Below are 22,534 nucleotides of genomic sequence, written 5' to 3'. Positions count from 1 at the left end.
CCGATACACTGATCAGTCTGATACACTCTGATGCCCTTTGTGAACACAGTAATTGTTAATATGCTAAGTGAATACTGGAGCACATGTCCTTGTGTGTATTAGTGTGTGTGTGTGTGTGTATGTGTGTGTGTGTATGGAGAGAGAACACACCTGTACTGGTGAGGGCTGAGCGTGGGGCTGCAGCTGCCGTTGCTGTTGACCTGCTCCACGGTGGAGCTGACATCATCGTGGCCCACGTGCAGCATGTTGAGGCTGGCTGCAGACGGAGGGGTCACCAGGTTGGGGCTGTTTAGCAAGGACAGACTGCTCTCTGCCAGAGCTGCCTACACACACACACACACACAGAGTTGCAATGTTAAATCAAAGCTGCAATACTTATGTTATTCACACAAACACACACAAAAAAATCATAATTAATTTGCTAGATCACACTGTGGCCAGTTGTAGGCATGTGAATTGGTCTCCTGAGGAAGCTATCTAAAGCCTATAGTAGTTAAAGGGGAACTATGCAGGATTTTTACCTAAACTTTAGAACATTTTTACCATAATTAAGCAGCTTTGGATGGTTAAATAAATTAGTTGTAACTTGTTACAGGGAGAATGGAGGCTTTCTGCCTTCCACCTAATGTCTCTTGGCTGAAAACCAACCTTGTAACCTTGTCCCAGCTCTCGTCTCTACACATGGCTACACATGGTCACGCATATATGATATATAACATCATCCTGCACCGCTCTATGTTGCTTTCTTACTGGCTTTACTGAAAACAAATGCACATGTCTGGGAGAAGGGTTAGCAACACAGAGGAAAAGCGACCAGACTTGCATAGTACCCCTTTAAATTTGTTGAAACATGTAACTTTCCTTGACTTTAATACATTCAACTACAGTCAGACTGTGTTTGTGAGTCCAGCTGACATAAAACTACTGTAATAAAAAAGTCAAATCCACATTGAATGATGGAGTTTAACTTAATGAACTGATGAGAGCTCCTCCACATGGAGCACATTTGATTCCACTAACGTGTTAGTGGACTCCACAAACCACTAGGGGGCACTTATACACAGTGCTTTCCCCCATTGTGGCTCATACTCTGTTACATTCAAGTCCCTGTCATCATGAGAGTGTGTCTGTGTGTGTGTGTGTGTGTGTGTGTGTGTGTGTGTGTCCACGTAAAAAAGAAAAAGTCTCAACAGGAACGTTGCAGCGACACTGAGCCGCAACCTCGACTTAAAAAACACAACATCAACGTCTGCAGCACAGAGGAAAAACAAAGTGAAGCAACAGGAGCGGCTTCTGTCACTGCTCTCTACGCTCCCATGCAGCTGTTGGACCCCACCGGGGGGAGGGGGGGGGCAAAGGGGAGGGGGAATTCTCACTGGCTCAGAGATGGATTTTCTGGGACAGGCGATAATTTTATGTGGTAACCTTAATTGACAACTACTTGACGCTATAAATCATCTCAGTCACAAAATAGCGAGTGCGTAGGCTATGTGTGTGGGGTTGGTGTGTAGCTACTGTACGTCTGCATTGGAGTGAATGAGAGATGGGTTAAGTGTGTGTTTGTGTGTGTGTGTGTGTGTGTGTGTGTGTGTGTGTGTGTGTGTGTGTGAGTGTGTGGGTGGAGGTGGGGGTGGAGGAGGCAGATGTGAGAAAGTGAGGTGGGAGGTGAGGAGAGTGTGTTGGGAGGCGGTGTGAACGTCGTTAGGGAATCTGCTAATTATAAGAGGGAATTGATATTAGTGCCCTTGATTGCAATTGGCTGAGAGAGAGAGGGAGAGAAAGAGAAAGAGAAAGAGAGAGAGAATTAAAGTGGAGGAGAGGGCATTCCTTACCTGGTAGCTTGCGTTTAGGGATCCAAAGCCCAGGCCTGAAATCATGTTTTTCACCAGAGTGGGACTTCTACACACACATCAAGAGATGAGAGAGAGAGAGAGAGAGAGAGAAGGAGGGAGAGAAGGGAGGGGGAGAAATCACAGATTAAGTGCACGTGTTGAAAGATGTCACCTCAGCCAAAGCGTTCTGACAAATCTCGCAAATATGTTTGTTACAAGTAGAAAGAAACACACACAGACTGTAAACAGATGCTTAAAACACACACATATGAAAAGTGTCTGATATCTGGTGTGCAGGTGTGTGTGTGTGTGTGTGTGTGAGCATGTGTGTGTATGTGTGTGCGTAATTATCCCTGGATTCTCTGGCGGTGGGAGAGAACATCTGTTTACATATGCTAACAAGGTTTTTTGCTCTCTTGCATCTCACACAGCTGCTTACTAATGGTGTCGACAAACAGGGAAAAACACGCACACACGCAAACACACACACACACACACATACACACACAGTTTGTAGACCCTCTTTTTTTTTTTCCCTGCAGTGATTGCTGAGTTGGCCTCTTGGTAATAACATCGGGTCCATTTAGGCAATCATAGTGCCAGCACCCATAAGCTCACACTCACATCTCACTCAACTCAAATGTACATGACTGTATGTGTGTGTACGTGTGTGTATGTGACTGTACGCATGTGTGTGTGTGTGTGTGTGTGTGTATTGTGCATATGTGCGCACTCTTACCCGGTCATCTTTGGTGGTCTCCTCTTTTGGTATTCGACTTCATCCACAGTCCACACGGCTCCCTTCACGTTCTCCACACGAACAAAACACTTGTGCAGACTCAGGTTGTGGCGCACAGCATTCTGGGAAAAGAGAGAACAGAGAGAGAGAAGAGGAGTTTTTAATATCACTTAAGAAGAAGTCTTTAAGCATGGGTATTTTAAATATATTGAATATCTTCTATTCGATTTAGTTTGCAGGTTTTACTTTATTTGGTTCTAATCTTTTTTCTTCCCTTTGGACTTTCTTTTATTACTATTTGACCATTTTTATTAAACAGGGACAGTGAGGACAGACAGGAAAAAGATAGAGTGGAGGATTGAAGAGCAGAAAACGGCTTGAGACTGGAACCAGAGAGTTTCTGTTCAGGGAATTTACACCTATGTGGTGTTCATGTGGCCCCGGTTTCCCTTAGACATTTCCAACCAAACTTAAATCTACTTAAATGTGCCTTTGAATATTCCAGTGTAGCCTACTGAACACCTGAAAACATGGTGTTATGCACAAAATACATGAATACATGAAATAAATATTACTCATATATATCATGTTGTTTATTATTACTGGTATTAATTATTAATAAGGATGGGTGATAGATGCTAAATTAAAGGTGCAGGGAGGAGTTGAGACTTCTACCCACTCCTTTTTGGAGACTTGGAGAACTTGTGTTTATCATTGTCTGTTATGTCTTGTTTGGCTTGTATGGCTGGACTTTTTCGCTGATGCATTTAGTGAAGTTATTACAGTAATACTTCCTGCTGTTTGCTGCTAATTTAAGAAATCCATTCGTGTTTATTATTATGCATTATAAGTTTTCTCAATATTCCAGGTTTCCAGCAGCTGAGGACGTTTTCTGAGGTTGTTGTTACCTCGCTGGAGGTGAGGACACTCACTCAGCCTGTAGTGCAGCATGATGTCAGTGTGACCTGAGAATAATAGCGCCCCCCCTCGCCTCCATTTTTTTGTACCCATCACTTTTCCTTCGCTCACACATACTGTAGCTGCGTGTGTACAGTGCTAATACCAGGCAGCAGTTCTCTAGTAGCGTTATTTTATTTTATCTCTGAATTTTCCTAATCAGTCATCATCAGCACACACACACAGACACAGACACACACACATCCACAGGCACTCAGACAGGCAGGCAGGCAGGCAGGCAGGCACACCGCTATCTTCGTCTCACCCCCCCAGGGACAAGCCTCCCTTTTCATCTGCTATTTGTAGTTTGTTCATGCCCAATTTCATTACCAATTTTAATTCGTCTATAATTAAATCCTGCATATTCTCTCTGACACGCTGTTCTAAGCCGAGAGGGAGGGACAGGCCAGGCATGCATCACTCCTCGCCATAATTACACACGCAGATACACACACACACACACACACACACAGAGAAACGTGCACACATAACACTCACACATAAACACACACGTAATTACACAAGCCATAATCAGCGGAGGAACCCTTTCTCCCCCGCATCCCCTCAACCCCCCGAGCTGTGATGCTAAGTTTTGTAAATGAGTCTGACCCCAATCTCTGCCCGCCACCCTGACAGTGCAAACACACTCACAGACACACACTCTTACAGACAGACACACACACACACACACACACACACACACACACACACACACACACACCAGACACCAGTGCTATTGCAGTGCTATTTGCATTCGTCTCCGTGATGAAAGCCTAATTCTCCCAGTTAAAACATTAGCAGTCATTTACAGTGGGTCACAGCACATGTGCCACTCATCTCCACTCCCCCCGGCTGAGAGGAGGGGGGGTTGGGGTGTGTGTGTGTGTGTTAGTGTGTGTGTGTGTTGGGGGGTCGAGGCTGGAGGCAGAAAAAAATTTTGGTGCAAAGATTGAATCGTGTCATAAAAGAAGAAGAAAAAGGGGAAAAATTCGATATTCCATTTCTGTCGGGATCACAGGTGTTACTGGAAGGATGATGAATGTTTGAGCTCGGTCCGGTTTGTGTTTCGGCCTGATGCATGCTGGGATATGACGGACAATATCACCCAAGTACAGCTAAAGTAGGTATTGAGTGCAATATACACAAGTAATATCATATTTTAGAATAACTTTTATGTCTTGAGGACCAAATTACTGTTGGTTACGTTGAAGCTTATTTTAACGATTTCATATACTGCTGGTGGTTAAATCTATATCATATACTCTGCGTTTTATTTTAACTACACCTTTAAAATAAGTGTAGTGCAGTATTTGTCTCTGAGGCATCTTATTGAACACTGATTGCATTTTTCTTTTAATCTTTTCTTATTTTCTTTACAGCCCCACTCTGTAAAGTAAAGAAAAGATTTTTTACCATATCCATCTGCAAAAAAAAGTAAATGAAACAGAAAATGAACCTCCTTTTTACACCTCCGACTCATCATGCAGCAACACTTAGCTCTCATTTCTCCTCCTCTCTCCATCATCCCTTTCCCTCTCTCCCCCTCTCTCCCCCTCTCTCTCTTGTCTCCTCCTCATTGTCTGTCCCTCCGTTTCTCTGATCAATGACTTCCACTCTCCTGACACGGCTGCTCTCCTCATGAAATATAACGGCTTATTAAAGGACATACATCTCCACGGCTCTATTTGACTCACTGAGCTGCTATATAAATACATAAGGCCACGCCGAGATATATTTAAAGGTCCTGGAGGCCAACGGCACAGGAAGCAGACACCGGCCATTAATAGTTAAAATTCATAAAAGTAAGATGAGGGAGGTAAAGATATTCCTGGCTGCCCTGTCTCTTAACCCTCTCCATCCCATCCCTCCCTCCCTCCCTCCCTCCTTGCTTTAGGACTATTAGAGGAAGGCCGGGGTCTCTCCTCACTCCCCTCCCCTCCCCTCTCTCTCCCTCCTTTGCTCATTCTCTCACTTTCCCCTCTCTCTGGAGGAACTGACACTCAAATTAGTGTGAGGTTTCTGTAGAAATGGGTCAGCACCTACAATGGTGGGATCAGGCCAGGAGTCTGTGTGTGCGTATGTGTGAAAAAAGAGAGACAGAGGAAATTCAATGTGTGCACGATCATGAGATGTGTGTAAGCGTGTGTATGTGTGTGTGTGTGTGCACCAGCTTTGCATGTGCATTTCTATAATGAGGCCATATAACGGCTCGATGTGGCTCTGCCGGGCTAAGTGGGGCCGACTCTCCATGTGCCATGTTCGAGGTGAGAGAATTGTTTAGGGAGGAGAGGCAGAGAGAGGATGAAGGACAGAAAGAGAGAGATAGCAGTAGGAAAGTGTCTCATAATGGACAAACAGCCATTAAAGGGATAGTTCAACATTTTGGCAAATTGGTATCTGGTAACGTTCTGTTATTATCTCATAGCGTGGTGAACTTGTCCACCAGAGCGTTTTGGAGTTGTTGGATTGTGTATTTGATGAGTTTGATGAGGGAAACCAAGAAATCCCATTAGCCTCTGCAGCGTAGCTCTGAACAGCTCGCGGCTCTGCTCCGCACAGACAATTAATGGTAACAAACCTACTCCTAAAACTATAGGGATTATGACAATGGGCCAATTTGCCAAAATGTTGAACTATCCCTTTAACTGTCAAATCATTCAAATCTTTAAGAGCAGAACAAAGTCAGTGTTTGAATCTGTGTGTGTGCAGTGGCTCCATTTTCCGCCATCTAAATCGTTTGGCTCGACTTCAGTGTTTCACTTAAAGTTGTTGTTGTTTCTTTCACTGTGGTCTAACAAGTCCAACTTTAGGTTGGGGGGGGGGGCTTCATCAGTGGGCACACACCACAATTACTCTGCAGACAATTAGCTCAGCTGATTAAGTCAGGACCAGAACCGCAGTCCAGACTTTCATTTTCTAAACATGGTGCCGTTCATTGTCACAATCACTTAAACAGCTTTGTTTGTTAATTGGTTTGTTTCGGTTTTTTTTTTTTAATCTTCCCAGTTTTCCAGAGCGACGTTTTGGAGCAGAATCTTTAGTTTAGGTGATGGAGTAAACTTCACAAACTAAGTTTTTATATCCTTTAATCTTCTGCCTTAGTTTATATAAGCAAAAAGGAAAGAAGGTCCTTTGAGAGTGAAGTACAAGTCTGAGTGTGTGTGTATATGAAGTGTCTTTACCTTCCATGTGGCTGTGTTTCTCCTGAAATAGGCAAACTTTCGTGTAAACCAGTTGTAGATTTCATTGAGAGTCAACTGTCTGTCTGGAGACTCCAGAATGGCCTGAGGACAAAAAAAACCAAAACAGATGAGACCAAATATTAGAGGAGACAGCAGAGATGGAGACAGAAAGAGACAGAGACGGTGGACGAGCAGTGGAGACACTTACATGACGTATAAGCGAGGCGTAGGTAAAGGGAGGCCTGACATCAGCGTTCTTGTAGAACTCACAGTTCTGAGCCAGCTCTGGAAAATAAAAGGGTAGGTTCCTGTGAAATCAGCTGCGTGTTGTGTTGAGTTGTGTTGTGTTGTGTGACACATGTCAAATGTCGTCTCACTGTAAATAAACACTTAAAACAAAAGACCTCTCTCTGTGGTGTTTTTGAATACACAGACCATAAATCTTGTTGTTTGATGTTATTCTTTATGCCACAGATTTTAATGGAAACACACATATTTATTTTTTTTGCCGAATATAAATTCCTTTTTTGAAAACAATTTACCTGTAAAAGATGTTAGTCACAACAGTAATTTGAATAAAGCGAATCAATCATTCTATAAAATATATAATGCTCTGGATACCTGGAGTTAAAATGAGCATATGTTTTTGTTTTTTTGTTTTCCACAGAGATGTCGTTCAGCACATCTTTGTTTGAGCCTTATTAAAATGTGACGACTAAATAAAGACATGTTGTAATGTGTTGCATTTTAACCATAACAGAATAAAGTGCAGTGAGAAAAACAAAATTTTAGTTTACTATAAATCATTTAATGTGTGACAGTGACATAAATATGAAGCTGGGGATCAGAGATGGGGTGTATATGTGTGATCCAGTCTACCTGAGGCGATGGGGGTGCAGTACTTGTCGGAGTTGCGCCTGCGTATGGGCCCGACGCCGTGCGTGTGGGAGTGGGAGTGTGTGTGCAGGCTGGAGGAGCTGATGACCGAGGGTCCCTGGCGCAGCGGGGTGATGGGGGTGGCGGCCGAGGTGGGCGGGTGGGGAAGACCCTCTGGGTAGGCGTCGCTGTCTCGCTTCAACAGGGAGCCACTGGAAGCCAGGTTCAGCTGCAGAGAGGAGCAGAAGGAAAGGTGAGTCAGCTCCGACGTGGTGCAGGAGGAAGAAGAGGAGTTTCCTTTAAATGAATCTTATCCTCATTTATACAAAACTTTATACACCTCAGCTTGAGAGTAGTTAGTCTAACGCTTCATATGAAACTTTACACTGCAAATAAAAGTCTGTTTAAACTTTTAGGTTGGCTTATTCTTTATTAATATAAACATTCAGAGCGGAGGAAATGTTTTTTTTCTTTTTTCTTTTAACATGACTAATGCTTCCCTCATGTTTACTTTAACGCTTCACCATCCGCTGAGAGCTGCTGCTGTTTACAGGGAAGCATCATCTAGATAAGATCAGGGTCAGGTGATATCACACACATAACAGATCTCTTCCTGGAAAGTGTTTCTCAACAGTGTCGTCTCATAGTTGTGTAAGTTATAGATATAAATATATATAAAACATATTTGGGGCTTTATATCATCACTGTATCCAGGAAGAACTACTGATGTTAAAGGGATAGTTCAACATTTTGGCAAATTGGCCCATTGCCATGATCGCTATAGTCATAGCAGTAGGTTTGTTACCTTTAATTGTCGGTGCAAGCTATTTTTAGAACGGCGGAACAGAGCAGCGAGCTGCTCAGAGCTACGCTACGGAGGCTCATGGGATTTCTTGGTTTCCCTCATCAAACGCATCAAATACACAATCCAACAACTCAAAAACGCTCTGGTGGACAAGTTTAGCCTCCGTAGTGTAGCTCTGAACAGCTCGCGGCTCTGCTCCACCGTTCTAAGAATAGCTTGCACCAACAATTAAAGGTAACGAACCTACTGCTAAAACTATAGGGATTATGGCAATGGGCCAATTTGCCAAAATGTTGAACTATCCCTTTAACTCACATCACATAAAAAAACGAGACCCACTGGAGTCTCCTGATGAGTTCCTGTCCCCTCCATCTCCAAAAAAGAAACTGTACGACTGTGTCATCCTTGCACAGAACCACACACACACACACACACAATGACTGAACATGCACACAACGCATATTTATATACACAGCGCTGGCTGCAATTAACCCTGAGCTTACAAAAACAAAACCACACGACAGCATGTTTGTAGGAAGGGAACACACACATGCACTCTGCGGTGGCAAAGTCTTCACGGACCAATACAGCCCAATTAGGCAGAGCCTCGCACACACATTCACACAAAACCAGCACTCCCAGTCTCTCTGGGACAGCCGTTGTAGGGCTGCTAGTTTAGGACTAATTAAAACCACAGTGTGTGTGTCTGTGTGTGTGTGTGTATGTGTGTGTGTGTGCTGTCTATATGTATGTAAAATGTGTGAATCGCCTCCTCTTTACTCTGCCCCCTCTCTGTACCATTTAAGCTGACTGGGGGGAGGAGCGGGTGGGGGGCGGGGCTGTTTAACAGGTACTTCATTAACGCCGCAACCCTGCCACATCACCACGGCAACAGTCGAACCCTGTTAATTGAGGCCAAGCTTTGTTTCCATTCCTGATGCTCCTCCCCTGCCCCTCCTCCTCCAATCCCTGACCCCGAGGCTCGTCTCCAGCGGTGACAGAACACGCCTCTTCCTGATTTCCCATTAGATGTTAATGGCAGCTGATCCCCCTGCGATCAACACATTACCCAGACACACAAATACACACACACACACACTCACTCACACACACATTGCCACTCGGCTGCACCCATTTATATCCCCTCAAATTAAGACACTCTACCTCTAATTGACAATTAATTTCAACATCTTCATATTTTAATAAGACTCCTCGTCAATCTGAATAATGAAATATTCATTAGATACCTAATAACAACTTTGCCAACCCGTGTGGACACACACACACACACACACACACACACACACACACACACACACACACACACACACACACACACACACACACACACACACACAGACACACACACACAGAGAGACACACACACATCACATCAAATTCATATCCCGTTTTGTCGGCACACACCACTGAGAGAGAGAGATCGCTTTGGCTGTTTTCTCTCATGACTTCCTCTGAGGAATGAAACACACTGCATCATGGGAAGTTTAAAGAGGAGAAAGGAGGGATGGAGGAAATATTGCTGAACTCAGAACCATTGTATCACACTCAGAACTCGAACTGGCCGTCCATGCTTTCATCTCATCCAGACTCGATTACTGTAACTCACTGTTTACCTGCCTCAATAAATAATCTCTGGACCGTCTACAACTTATACAGAACGCTTTTAGATTTCAATTCAAGGTTCCCCGGACCAACCTCAAAACAAAAGGATACCAAACCTTTCGTTCGGTGGCCCCAGACTCTGGAACAGTCTAAAGAGCCTCTGCATCGATTGAAGTTTTCAAGGCGCAGTTAAAAACTCACCTGTTTCGACAAGCTTTTGAATTGCATGGCAACTAATTATTGTCACTGTTTTATTTAGTCTTTTCTGCACTCCCTATTCATATACTGTGTTGTTTTTAAAAATTGTTTCGTGAAGCACTTTGTGACTTTGTGCTGCGAAAAGTGCTATATAAATAAAAAAATATTAATATTATTATTATTATTATTAGGAGGGGAGGGGGGCAAGATAACAAAGAGAAGAAGAGTGAGGAAAAGAACAGGACGGACGTTTTTCTAAAACAATATATTAATAACCCTCACTGGTCAATAGAGGGCGCAGGTAGACAGGAACAGAGGAGCGATCCTGTCCCAAGAAGAAGGTTCAGGGGTGAAGAGACGGATGAGGAGGATGAGGATGAGGATGATGATGAGGAGGAGGAGTTTGTGTGTGAGGAAGATGGAGCAGAGGGAGTTTGGGTTAAAGGGGTGAAGAGGAGCTTGGTACTCACAGGTTGGTTAAAAGGCTTTGGCTCTGAAGGACGCATGTGCAGGTGGGTCATCATGGCCTGGAGTCGCTCGCTCTCCTTCGCCAGCTGTGAAGAGGAAATACAGGAACACTTTTAGTGTGTCTGCATGTGTGTGTGTGTGTGTGTGTGTGTGTGTGTGTGTGTGGTGTTGACACAGAATTACAATTACAATTACACCTCAGGCAGAGAGAGAGATGAATATGAGAGTCAGCTGCCTCAGCACCCGGAGCTCTCTCTCACACACTCACACTCGCCTGCAGACACACTTGTCCCGTTTGACATTGTTAACTGCCGTTTAATGGCTCCTGCTACACAGCCTGTGGAAACGCTGCATTCTGCATGTGTGTGTGTGTGTGTGTTTGTGCACGAGTACAAGCATACACACCTGTAGCCTCCAGAAACAACGGCTGTAAACTAAGACGATAACGCCATTAACATACTCACACACACACACACACACACACAGACACTACGGCGATGAGTGTAAATATGAGGAATTTAAACACAGGGACTGAGCTGCTGCTGTGTGTGTCTGTCTGTGTGTGTGTGTGTGTGTGTGTGTGTGTGTAGAGGAGTGAACTGCTGAGGGATGAAGTGACATGTCAGGGAGAGAGAGACGTGTGTCCTGATGTGATGTGACACCAGCTGCCTCTCTGTCACTTTGTGTTCCCTGGTGGCGGCTTCAGGGTCTCAGCTAAACGCTGTTTACCACCACAACACAACGCTAACCCTGATTCTGGACGGATGGACACACACACACAGACACAGACACACACACACATGCAGCGATGTGAACAGAGAGTATTCAGGACTGTTTTGGAAACTATGTCAAGATGTGTGTTGTGTGAGGAGACATGAAGCTCCACTTTGTTCTGAACTTTTCTTACAGACGGTTTCTTATCTGACACTGGTGTGGGTTTTTCTTTTTTTTTTGCATTCTACGGTGGCCCTGAGGTGCAAATCACAACAGCAAATCGGAAAACACAACGGCAAAAGAGAAAACACAACACAAAAAGAGAAAAGACAACGGCAAATCAGAAAACAGAACACAAAAAGAGAAAAGACAACGGCAAATTACTAAACACAACAGCAAAACAGAAAACTGTTTAGTAATTTGTCGTTGTGTTTTCTGATTTGCTGTTGTGTTTTCTCTTTTCTTGTTGTGTTTTCTGATGTTGCTGTGTGATTTGCACCTCAGGGCCACCGTACCGTAGCATTCAGATGTTTCAAGAGTGTTGGGTGCATGAACCACTTTGAGGCCGATTCTCCGCTTTCTCTCTTCTCTCTCCTCCCTCCTTCTCCCCTCACAGCCTCCCTCCTCCTCCCTCTCTCTCTCTCGCTGGTGACCAGAGCAGCTTTATAATTGGAGCAGCGATGGCAGCTTCCCTGCCGACTGCTCCTTTTAAATTACAAGCTCCACTGCTCTCCATAAACTCTGCCCTGCCTCAGACAAGTTACTGCCATTGAGTGGCTGGAACAGTCTTTGCGAGCGGATTTTAAAATTAAGCGTTTAAGTATTTATGCATCTTTGTGTTTGTGTTTGTGTTTGTGTGCAACTCACCTGTATCTCCAGCTGCTGAACTACCTGCATCTGGACTCGGCACTGAGCAGTGCTGCGGTCATCGAGGGCGTGCTCGTTGTTCAAGTGCCTGGAGGAGCGGAGAGAGAGAAACAAAAAAACAAAAAAAAAAGGATCAGCATTCAATCATTGTTTGCAGGAATAAGTAGAAATCTCTAGAAGTAATAAGTGTGGCAAAGTGCTGCTCCTCCTGATTGGAGCCTGGTTTCTATGTTACACTTGAGTCAATGGAGTCGTTGTTACATCAAGTCAATGGTCCGAACTGATGAAGTAACAAAAGTCAGCTCTTTCGCTTTTATTTAAACTGAGTTATGAGCTGTTTCAGCGCTATAAAAATAAATCATAATCTTGGAGGTTTATTTTGTCTAGTGAAGGACGCAGCAGCTGTGTTTTGTGTGTGTGTGTGTGTGTGTGTGTGTGTGTATACTTCATTGGTGCTCAGTGAGCCATGATCCAAGACAACCACCTGGATATGAGCTCATGTGTTATAGCACACGGCCTTATCTTAAGACTCTCTCTTAGCTAAACTCCGCTCCACTTATTAACACCGTGCACTTGTGTGTGTGTGTATGTGTGCGCAGATGTGTGTGTGTGTGTGTGTGTGTAAAAATGGTGGCGCTGTTTGTTTCCTCCAGTGTGGGAGGACCCGGGACCTTCTGATCTTTCCCAGTGCACCCCTCCCTGTCTCCCTTCCTTCATCCCTTTCTCTCCCCTCTGTTGTCGCCAAGGGTTATTCGCAGGTTGCCGCGGCTTGTCCGGTGTGTGAAAGTGTGTGTACTTGTACAGCTATACATGTGAGGACCAGTTTGAGTTTTAAACCACCAGAGTGAGGACATTTTGGGAAAGTGAGGACATTTTGGCTGGTTCTCACTTTCTCAGACCATTTGAGGGTTATTATAATTAGGTTTAAGTTAGGTTAAGAATAATGGTTAAGGTTTTGGATGGTTAAGGGGCTCGGGAATACATTATGTCAATTAGTGTCCTCACAAAGATAGCCATACAAACATGTGTGTGTGCGTATGAACTTCCTCATATCATGTAGCGTTATCTTCTAATCACAGTAATCTTCATAAAGCTGCTTTTCTGGCTTGTTTATTGTGAAAATGTGCGTTAAATATAGTGAGTGTGTGTGTGTGTGTGTGTGTGTGTGTGTGTGTGTGTGTGTGTATGTGCCTTTAAGAAAGTAGAAAGTTAGGCAATATCAGGCGAAGGGCTAGAAATGAAACAAAAACAATGATGTCATGGCATGGCTAATCCAGGCAGATAGACGGCTCAACACAAGTGCACGATAATAATAACAAAAACATGATCTCACCCCTCTCTCCCTCTCTCTCTCTCTCCCTCTTCCTCACTTGTACTTCTGTCCACTCTTCCCCTTCCCACTCCTCTTCTCCCCCGCAACTCCCCAAATGCCTATGATTCACACTCATTCCAACAAAATCTGCCCCCCCCCCCCTCCATCCTTAAAAACCCCCCTCCCCTCCCTCTCTCTCTCTCTCTCTCTATAGCTGGGCCATAAACAGTAGCAGGGTTTTTTTTTCTGTGTGTCCCGACAATGAGGCTCTGTTTACTCCTCTGAGTGCTGGCAGACAAGGCTTTAACCCACATTACACCCAGCTCCACCGACCACAGCCAGAGTATTATACCAGAGGACAGGGAGGAGGAGGAGGGGAGGAAGAGGGGAGGGGGGTGAGGGTGGGCAGAGAGAAGAGAGGAGAAGAGAAGAAAGGTCTGAAACAGTGGAGTGTCCCCCTTCCTCTGTTCTTCTGCTCTACCCTTTTCTCTCCTGGGGCGATGACTAAAGCTGGGCTGGAAGGGAGCACACTGTTGGACTGACGGCATTATCTGTCACTGCCTCCATTTTTTTCAACCCCCCCTCCTCCTCCCCTTCCTCACTCTCTCTCTCTCTCCTCATACACACACACACACACACACACACTCTTTCACTCTCTCTATCTCTCTCTCTCTCTCTTTCCATCTGCCCCGGGGCTACGTGAAATGAGACACCAAACAACAGCTTTCCTCTCCAAACTTTCCCAGCCTGCCTACAAGCTTTGATCTGACTGTCCGATGCCATCACAATCACTACGCACACTTCTGTGATTATGTGTGTGTGTGTGTGTGTGTGTGTGTGCGCTTGCGTGCGTGCATGTGTGAGTACATATTTCATCACCCCGGCTTATTAATATCTCCATTGCTCAAATAGCTAAAAGTTCCAGATAATTAGAGTGTGAGTTTGTTTAGGGCTTCATTAGAGGCTTGTGAAGCCTTTGTTAGCAGCCACAGTGCCATGGGGAAGTCCACTGTGCTGTGTGTGACAGAGGAGGAGGAGGAGGAGGAGGTAGCAGAGTGTCAAGGCCAGATACTGCATCAGCATCCCCCCCGATGACTCCAAACTGGCAAATAAGAGCGTATGAAAGGCGTGGAGGGAGGAGAGGAGGAAAACAAGAGCAAGATGGAAGCAATGAGGGTGTTTGATGTCTTAACCGCTGCTGTGGAACTGAGCTAATTAAGAATAATTTTCTATTTACATAATGTGTTTGACCCTATAGAGGAAAAACATACAGGACAGAGAGAGATACAAAACTGACAACGCTCACAAATGCAAATGCGTGACGGGAGAGAAATCACAGGAAAAAAAACGAGAAAAAGAGTTCCTCGAAAAACGACAGATTTTCACACAAACACACAATATGTGTATGCGTGTACCTGCATGTATGCATGCATGTGCTTCAGAGCAGCTGTGATGCAACAGATTGCAACAGATGAATTAGCGGGGCAACGCGCAACTCCAGTGATGTACGTGACTGACACTCCACATTTGGCACATAACTACTGTAGCGTCAGATGTTCTGCCTCATCTCTTGTGCCTACAGGTGAATCTGAATCAGACAAATGTGTCACATCTCTTTTTTTTTTCCCTTTTCAAGTGCTTTTGTGTTATGTTTGTTACCGACTAGTGATGAAACTGAAGGAAGTTTTAATGCACGGCTTGTGGTTAAATGGGTGCAGAGTGTGTGACTATAAAGATTTTGGGACGGCAGCCAACTAGACACATTAATACACCACCACCTGGAACGGAAAACAATCCAGAGTTTACTGATCTTAAACCGTGCGATGTTTCAGAAATAGATAAGTTGGACACTTTGACAGGAAGACAGGTCAAAGCAGGAACTCTGCAGTGTTGAAATAATATCTGTATTTTTTATTGTCTAATGCATTATTTTCATTTAAAACCCAAACCTGTATTTCAGGGTGATGCTTCACTTACTTGATGAACTGTCCCATGTCCTCACACAGTGCTTCACAGCCGGGCCATTTACACTCTCCATGGCCGTACAGAGGATGGGAGCCGGCATGTTCCTCATGACTGTGGACAGACGCAGACACAGACGCAATCAGATAGATGTTGGATTAAAAAAAAAAAGTATTTAATTATGTACATTAAAGGGATAGTTCAATATTTTGGAAAATTGGCCCATTGCCATAATCGCTATAGTCATAACAGTAGGTTTGTTACCTTTAATTGTCGGTGCAAATAATTTTTAGAATTGCGGAGCAGAGCCGTGAGCTGCTCAGAGCTATGCTATGGAGGCTAATGGGATTTCTTGGTTTCCCTCATCAAACTCATCAAATACACAATCCAACAACTCCAAAACGCTCTGGTGGACAAGTTGTGACCTGCACATTCACCACGCTATGAGATAATAATGGAACTTATGAGAGAGAGTTGTTTTAGAGGTAAATTCATGCAAAACTGCTGATGCGCGTTGCCTTCAGGGACAGTTTTTCAACAAGCAGTCTCTGAATTTGCCTCGAAAACAACTCTGCCTCATAACGTTCTGTTATTATCTCTAGCGTGGTGAATGTGCAGGTCACAACTTGTCCACCAGAGCATTTTAGAGTTGTTGGATTGTCTATTTAATGAGTTTGATGAGGGAAACCAAGAAATCCCATGAGCCTCCGTAGCGTAGCTCTGAGCAACTCGCGGCTCTGCTCTGCCGTTCTAAAAACAGCTTGCACCGCCAATTAAAGGTAACAAACCTACTGCTATGACTATAGGGATTATGGCAATGGGCCAATTTGCCAAAATGTTGAACTATCCCTTTAAATTTTAAAGGCAGAGACTTTCTCAAAACAGGAAGCAAAGCGTTAATATGCCACACTCTGGTGCGCAAACACACATGCAAAACTAAGTGCAGCGACATCGACGCAGCCATCTGAGTCTGGTTAGCAGTCATTAGTTTGTACAGTTCACAAAGCCAAGTGTGGAGAGAGGAGGATAGAGCAGAGTGGGGTCAGTTACAGAAGCCAGGCAAATAAGGGAATTGGTCCAGCAACCTCAGAGGCACATTTTTAAGTCCATGACCTGTCTTTCTGTCCTTGGCGTGTGCGTTGTGGCGCATGTGTGTGTGTGTGTGTGTGTGTATGTATGTGTGTGTGTGTGTGTGTGTGTGTGTGTGTGTGTGTCAGCGTTTGGTGTGTGTTCTTACGTTTCAGGAGTTGACACAGAGTCGGCACAGGACCAACCAGCCATGACTGATTGGCGGCGGCTGCCGTCATGTGCTGGTTGTTCTTTTGTGGTGAGTTCATCATGTGCATGTGTGTGTTTTTTGTGTGTACATTTGTGCATATTTATGAGCGCGTGTGTATTTTGTATGTGTGTGTGACGATGAAAGACCGAGCCAGGTTTGGTTTGGGCCCTGGGTAACATAACTGTATCTGTGCATGTGTGCGTGTGTGTGTGTGTGTGTGGCAGGTCCAGTAGCACATGTGGTTCAGACCTGGACCTTCGCCTGCGACTGCTGTCTCCACATATATTTACATGACTGTGTATGTGTGTGTGTGTGTGTGTATGTATGTGTGTGTGTGTGTGTGTGTGTGTGTGTGTGGACTGGGATGGGGGATTCTCCCAAATCAACATCAGAAGGTTGTCTAACAAAAACCATTTGTCTCACAGATGGAAACATGTCTCTCTCCCTGTCTCTTTGCTTTTTCGCCTCTTCCTGATCATATGCGCAGGGCTGAGGTTGGAGCTGTGTGTGCGTGTGTGTGCATGTGTGTGTGTGTCTGCGCGTGTGTGTCTTGTGTGTACGTGTGCGCTGCTGGCTGCGGTTGAGTCAACTCAGAAGCAGCTCAGACAGCAGACATGACAAACTGCTGGCAACCACATTCTCCTCCACATCAGCCATGCATTAGCTTAGCAGGCTAACACACTGCCCCCTATCCCCCTCTTCCACCCCCACAATGAGCTGGGCTGCTATGGTTACAGCGCAACTGTTGCTGTGGGTGTGACAGTATGTGACATATTTGATCAATTAATAAAAGCTCTTTTAATTAATGCTCTCTGACCCACACTGACCGGCTCCAAAATGAGATCAGAGGTGAAGGTCGGCCGTCGCTCCTGCAGCTATGAATCAGCGCTAAAGGACGCGTCCACTCGTTGTGACGTGTGTGTGTGTGTGTGTGTGTGTGAGTGTGTAAAATGTGCTACTCACTGGCTGCTGGGGGGTTGGCTGCCTTTGGAGTAAAGGGGGACATGGTCGTCTCCGCTGTCTGCCTTGGTGAAGGAGGATATCCACTCAAACAGTCTGGCTCTTAAAGACGGAGACAATGAGCCCATGAGCAGCCGACACAACCCTGACACACAAAAGTGTGCGAACCCCACAAATACACCTGACACATCATGCATCCCCAATGAACGCTCACACGGCTGCCTGTTCCTCACCGTACCGACATGTGGTTGACAGCATACAGGCAGAACAAACTGAACCCAACACACCTCCTCAGAAATCAAAGGAGCCCGGGACACATTAACACCCTGCTGATGTGTGGTATAATGCCGCATGTGCATGTTTACGTGTGTGCAGACACAGAAAAAGAGCTACGAGCTACGAGCTAAAAGTTGCTAAGTCAAAAAATCGACGTAGGAAGAGCGTGTGAATTAGAAAGACTGGAGGTCACACAGAGGACAGACAAACCGACACAACGTGAACATTTTGAGAGATTTTTTTTGTTTTTTTGTTTATTGTTTTGTACCTGTCTCTCTTTGGGGTGTGGCTCTGTCCGTTGGGCAGGCTGTGCAGTGGGATGTGAGCGCTGGCAGCTTTGGGGAAGGCTGAGGTAGAGTTGGAGCTGTTGGTGCTCAAGTCCAGGCCCTCGGCCTGTTTCAGGGCCTCCTCGCTGCTCTGCACCCCCGACACCTCCTTCCACAGCTGCTGGAGGTCTGACGGACACATCGCTGCAGAGAGAGGGAACACATGCTCCGCTTAGAAATATGAATATTAGCCTACTAACTTCATTTTCTCATGTTCAGAGCAAACAAGATTACAGGGCATTTACATAAAGTTGATTCAAATAAACCAGAAGAATTAATAAGAGTCAGATATATACAGTATAACCCACACACAGGCTATTAAATAATAAGCCAGTAAATAAACTGATGTTACACAGCTCAGGCTAAGTGTTCTAACCCACAGAAAACAAACACAACCATTACAGTCCCCCGGGAGTCATTAAGAGAGGAGAACGGGACAAACAAAAACAGACAAGAGATTAATTTCTGCATGTTTTTGTTATTTTTCCCAGCTATCCACTGTTTCTCAGCAATTTCCTAATCTCTGTTGGCAATTGGTGTTGTCCACCGCCACCACTGCTGCTGTCACTACCACTATTTGTCTGAGCAGGGTGGTTGCACACTTAGAGCTCTCTCTGGTCGCAGCTTTGTTATTTCTGCTCCAATTTCACAGCTACAGAGACGGCGAAAATGCCACAGCCTACTCCAGTGGATCTTACCATGCACACACACACACACACACACACACACACACATATACACACATATACACACACATAGACACACACATACAGAGACCTCGCAGCAGCAATCCAAATATTATGTCTGCTTTGTCTGCATTCTTCTGTGATCCCGCCAAAACAAAAGTTCTCACTCTGAAGGAATGAGGTAGTGTGTGTGCATGGATGTATGTGTGTGTGTGTGTGCGTGCGTATATGTGTGTGCGTGCATGTATTAGAAACCCGATCAATCTGTGGACACGCCCAGAGAGAGAGAGAGAGAAAGTGTAACACAGTTAATGGATTGTTAGATAAAGTATTTCCTCTTTTGACTTATCAGCTTGGCTCATACCACATCCATCCATTCAAACTAAAAATGAAAAAAAAACAAAAAAGAATAAAGAAGACAAAAAGTGAAACTCCGTGGAATAAGAGTCTGGATTCTAGGGAAACAGTCAAACAGTTTACTGACAAGTGCAGAACAATAAAGCTGGAGCTGTAAACAGAGAGAACAGATTTGTTAAACAAAAAAATGATAATTTTGTGTACATTCAGGTGAAAGTGTAAACTCACTGTTCCCTCCAGCTACTGTTGACGGGAACAAACTGTTTGAGAAGGTGAGAGTGCTTGTTGGGGTCTAAGTCAAATATTTTATTGTAGGATTCTTTTTATATACATTATTATTATTATTATTATTATTATTATCATGAATGGGCATCGTGCAATACAACCTGGCACTTTAAACTGATGTGCACTTTAGGGCCTTGTGCAATTCTATCTGGCACTTTGATAAATACTCTTATAGGGCATCGTGCAATACAACCTGGTATCTATGCACTCTAGCACTTTAGCACTCGTCACCAGCACTTATGCACTTTATCTCCCAGAACAAAACTCTTATGGTCCCCCTACCTGTGGAAAGTGTTTGTCAATATGTTCTTCATTGTCATAGTTGCCTTTTTGTGTTGTCTACATTATTATGTGTAATGTGTACTGTTATTGAACTGTTTTTATGTTTATGGTGCTATAATCCGGCACATTTACATGTTTTTGTCCATTAATGTGCACTGTCCCATTTAAATAAACTAAGTAAATTAATCAATAAACATATTTTTGTCATTGAATGAACATTTGCAGTAACAAAATGTCCAGCTAGAGGTTCCACCTCACCTCAGTAAGAGAAATAAATAAAAGCCATATTGGGACCCTGCGTGTCACCCCCACCCTCCACCACCTACCCACCGGACACAACAGCCCTTTGAGGCGGGGCAACAGTGTGTGTGTGTGTGTGTGTGTGTAAGGCATGAGTGTTTATGCATGTGTGTTTGTGTGTTTGTGTGGCATGGCTGGCCAGAGGAATGCTCTGGCTCACGCCTGGCTGAGCCGTCACAATGGAGCGGCTCTCTCACACTGCAGGGAAATTCCACTGTGATACGCAGGGAGAGAGCGAGTGAAAGAGGAGGAGATGCCAAAGCCCAAATGTTTGCAACTGTCTGAAAAATTACACTCTTCAATCCAAAACGGTGGCCTCTGTCTTTTCACTTGTGTTCAATTTACATCCATCCATTCTTTTTTTTTTTTTTTTTTCACACGCTCTGTGTAAACTGGTAAATCCACTTGCTCTACTGTGGACGCACACGCTGACACACAAACACAGTTGCTTCATGTGTTGTGTTGAGCTTATTTAGAAATAAAATACATTGGATTGAGTTAATTTTTGTGTTTATAAAGTGAGTTCAAGTGTGTGTTAGTGCAAGTGGATGTGAGAGAGGGAGAGATCAGACAGACAGAGGGAAGGAAACCGGCCTGTTTGGTCAACTCAGTCAGCGCTTTAGCAATGTCACGGCCACTTTAGAGCCCCTTAAGCATTCTCCATGTGTGAGATAGTGTGTGTGTGTGTGTGTTAGATGTTACTGCGTGCACACACACACACACACATGCTCAGTGAGGGCGGGCCAGTCAACAGTCAACATTTATTGTTTTAAAACTCTGCTGACAAAATGAAGGGACTGTGGGAGAAGTTACACATAGGAAAAAAAGAAAATCCAGTGGGCACAGTAATGGCAAAACGATGATGTTCTCATGTCTGGCTTATCTCAAGCACACACAAACACACACACACACACACACACACACACGCACGTGCACTCACATATGCACACGTCCAAGCAGGGGGCTTAGTGGCATATTTTACCTATTATCCAAATGAGTACCTTCCACAAACCCACCAATCAGGTTCCCTTTCATCTTTTATAGGCTGATTAACTTAACAGGCTTCACATGTGGCACTGGGCACAGGCCTGTGTGTGTGTGTGTGTGTTTGTGTTAGTGTTATAACCATGTGTGCATGCATGTTTGTCAGGATGTGTCTGTGTTTGCTGTGTGTTGTACAGTGCGGTGGCTTGCACGCAGATGGACGTGCGTTTGTGCGTGCGTGCGTGTACCTTGCTGCAGAGACTGCATGGCGGCGGTGGGCTGCAGTGGGACCAGGCCTTGTCTCTGGAGGTTGAGGATGTGCTGCTGCTGAAGCTGCTGCATCTGGATCAACTGCTGCTGGAAGGCCAGCTGCTTACTGCCTATTTGCTGTTGGCCAGAAGAGACAAGAGACAGAGGGGAAAGTTAGAAAGTTCAGTAACACGTCGTCCATGTTTTTCTACAGTATGACCAATCATGTGTTTGTACTGAGAAGCAACAGAGAAAACCTTTTGTATAATTCTAAAATGACTCAAATCCAAGTCATTACCATTAAAATCCTAAATGTGCATGAGACCAAAATGAAGAATAATGTCACCAGACACCAGAACAATGAAATTTTAGTTTTATTATGCAGAATCCAAAAAGTACTACCAACTAAATGAAAGTAGGTGACAAACTGCATCGCTATGACAAATTTCACATACAAAATCAACTAACACCATATAAAATCAATGAAAGGACGATGACGTAAAGGTTAATTGTCTGCTGCTGAGAAACAAAGCCAGAATTTTGAGGCCAGAGAGGGAAGAAATTAGCCTCCTATTAAAAAAAAAAAAAAAAAAAAAAAGGGCCGATGAGCCTGAAGCCAAGCGGCGAGGACCGTGACGATAAAGAGAGAGAGCGAGGGGAGGTTAAAGGGAGAGTGGGAGAGACTAACATGGCGCGTGGCGATAATGTCGGTGTGTGTTACGGTGATAAATGTCCCCTTTCCTGCTCTCCCAGTCTGGGGCAGACCTGGCCTGCGCCGCGGCTGTTTGAAGTCCCCCCCGAGCGAACCCCCGGCGGAGAGAGCGACTTTATCTCTCACTGATAAAGTGGTGGAGAGGAGGGGAAAAATAAATAAATACAACTTGAGGAACTGTGCATTGTGTGTGTATGTGTGAGAGAGAGAGAGAGAGTGGCAGCCGGGAACTCTTTGAACAGAGAGGAACTCACAGGAAGGGCAGATAGGTCACTTCCTTTCAGACTTGGTGCCTGGGGAGAA

General features: G+C 44.6%; 1 protein-coding gene across 4 annotated transcripts in view; it reads right to left on the bottom strand.

Moving 5' to 3' along the window:
- The window catches only part of foxp4 (forkhead box P4), a 111,585-nt gene that overhangs the window by 1,448 nt on the left and 87,603 nt on the right, over window positions 1–22,534 (bottom strand). For 2 of the 4 annotated variants that reach the window (XM_085775826.1, XM_085775827.1), the window contains exons 6-17: window positions 21,519–21,657; window positions 18,319–18,520; window positions 17,778–17,876; window positions 15,551–15,649; window positions 12,262–12,349; window positions 10,683–10,766; window positions 7,590–7,815; window positions 6,919–6,995; window positions 6,711–6,812; window positions 2,572–2,693; window positions 1,833–1,899; window positions 151–323 (exon numbers count right to left, since the gene is read on the bottom strand). In XM_085775826.1, the coding sequence (XP_085631952.1) occupies window positions 151–323; window positions 1,833–1,899; window positions 2,572–2,693; window positions 6,711–6,812; window positions 6,919–6,995; window positions 7,590–7,815; window positions 10,683–10,766; window positions 12,262–12,349; window positions 15,551–15,649; window positions 17,778–17,876; window positions 18,319–18,520; window positions 21,519–21,657 (1,478 nt within the window). The remainder of the gene's footprint in view (window positions 1–150; window positions 324–1,832; window positions 1,900–2,571; window positions 2,694–6,710; window positions 6,813–6,918; window positions 6,996–7,589; window positions 7,816–10,682; window positions 10,767–12,261; window positions 12,350–15,550; window positions 15,650–17,777; window positions 17,877–18,318; window positions 18,521–21,518; window positions 21,658–22,534) is intronic. The other 2 variants (XM_085775828.1, XM_085775829.1) reach the window with 1 other exon arrangement.

The sequence above is a fragment of the Trachurus japonicus genome, chromosome 5 (genome assembly GCF_045865225.1).
Source record: "Trachurus japonicus isolate A0001 chromosome 5, Traja_1.0".
NCBI lineage: Eukaryota > Metazoa > Chordata > Actinopteri > Carangiformes > Carangidae > Trachurus > Trachurus japonicus.
The sequence above is the reverse complement of the archived record's forward strand: the minus strand, read 5'-3'. Positions and strand labels throughout refer to the sequence as shown.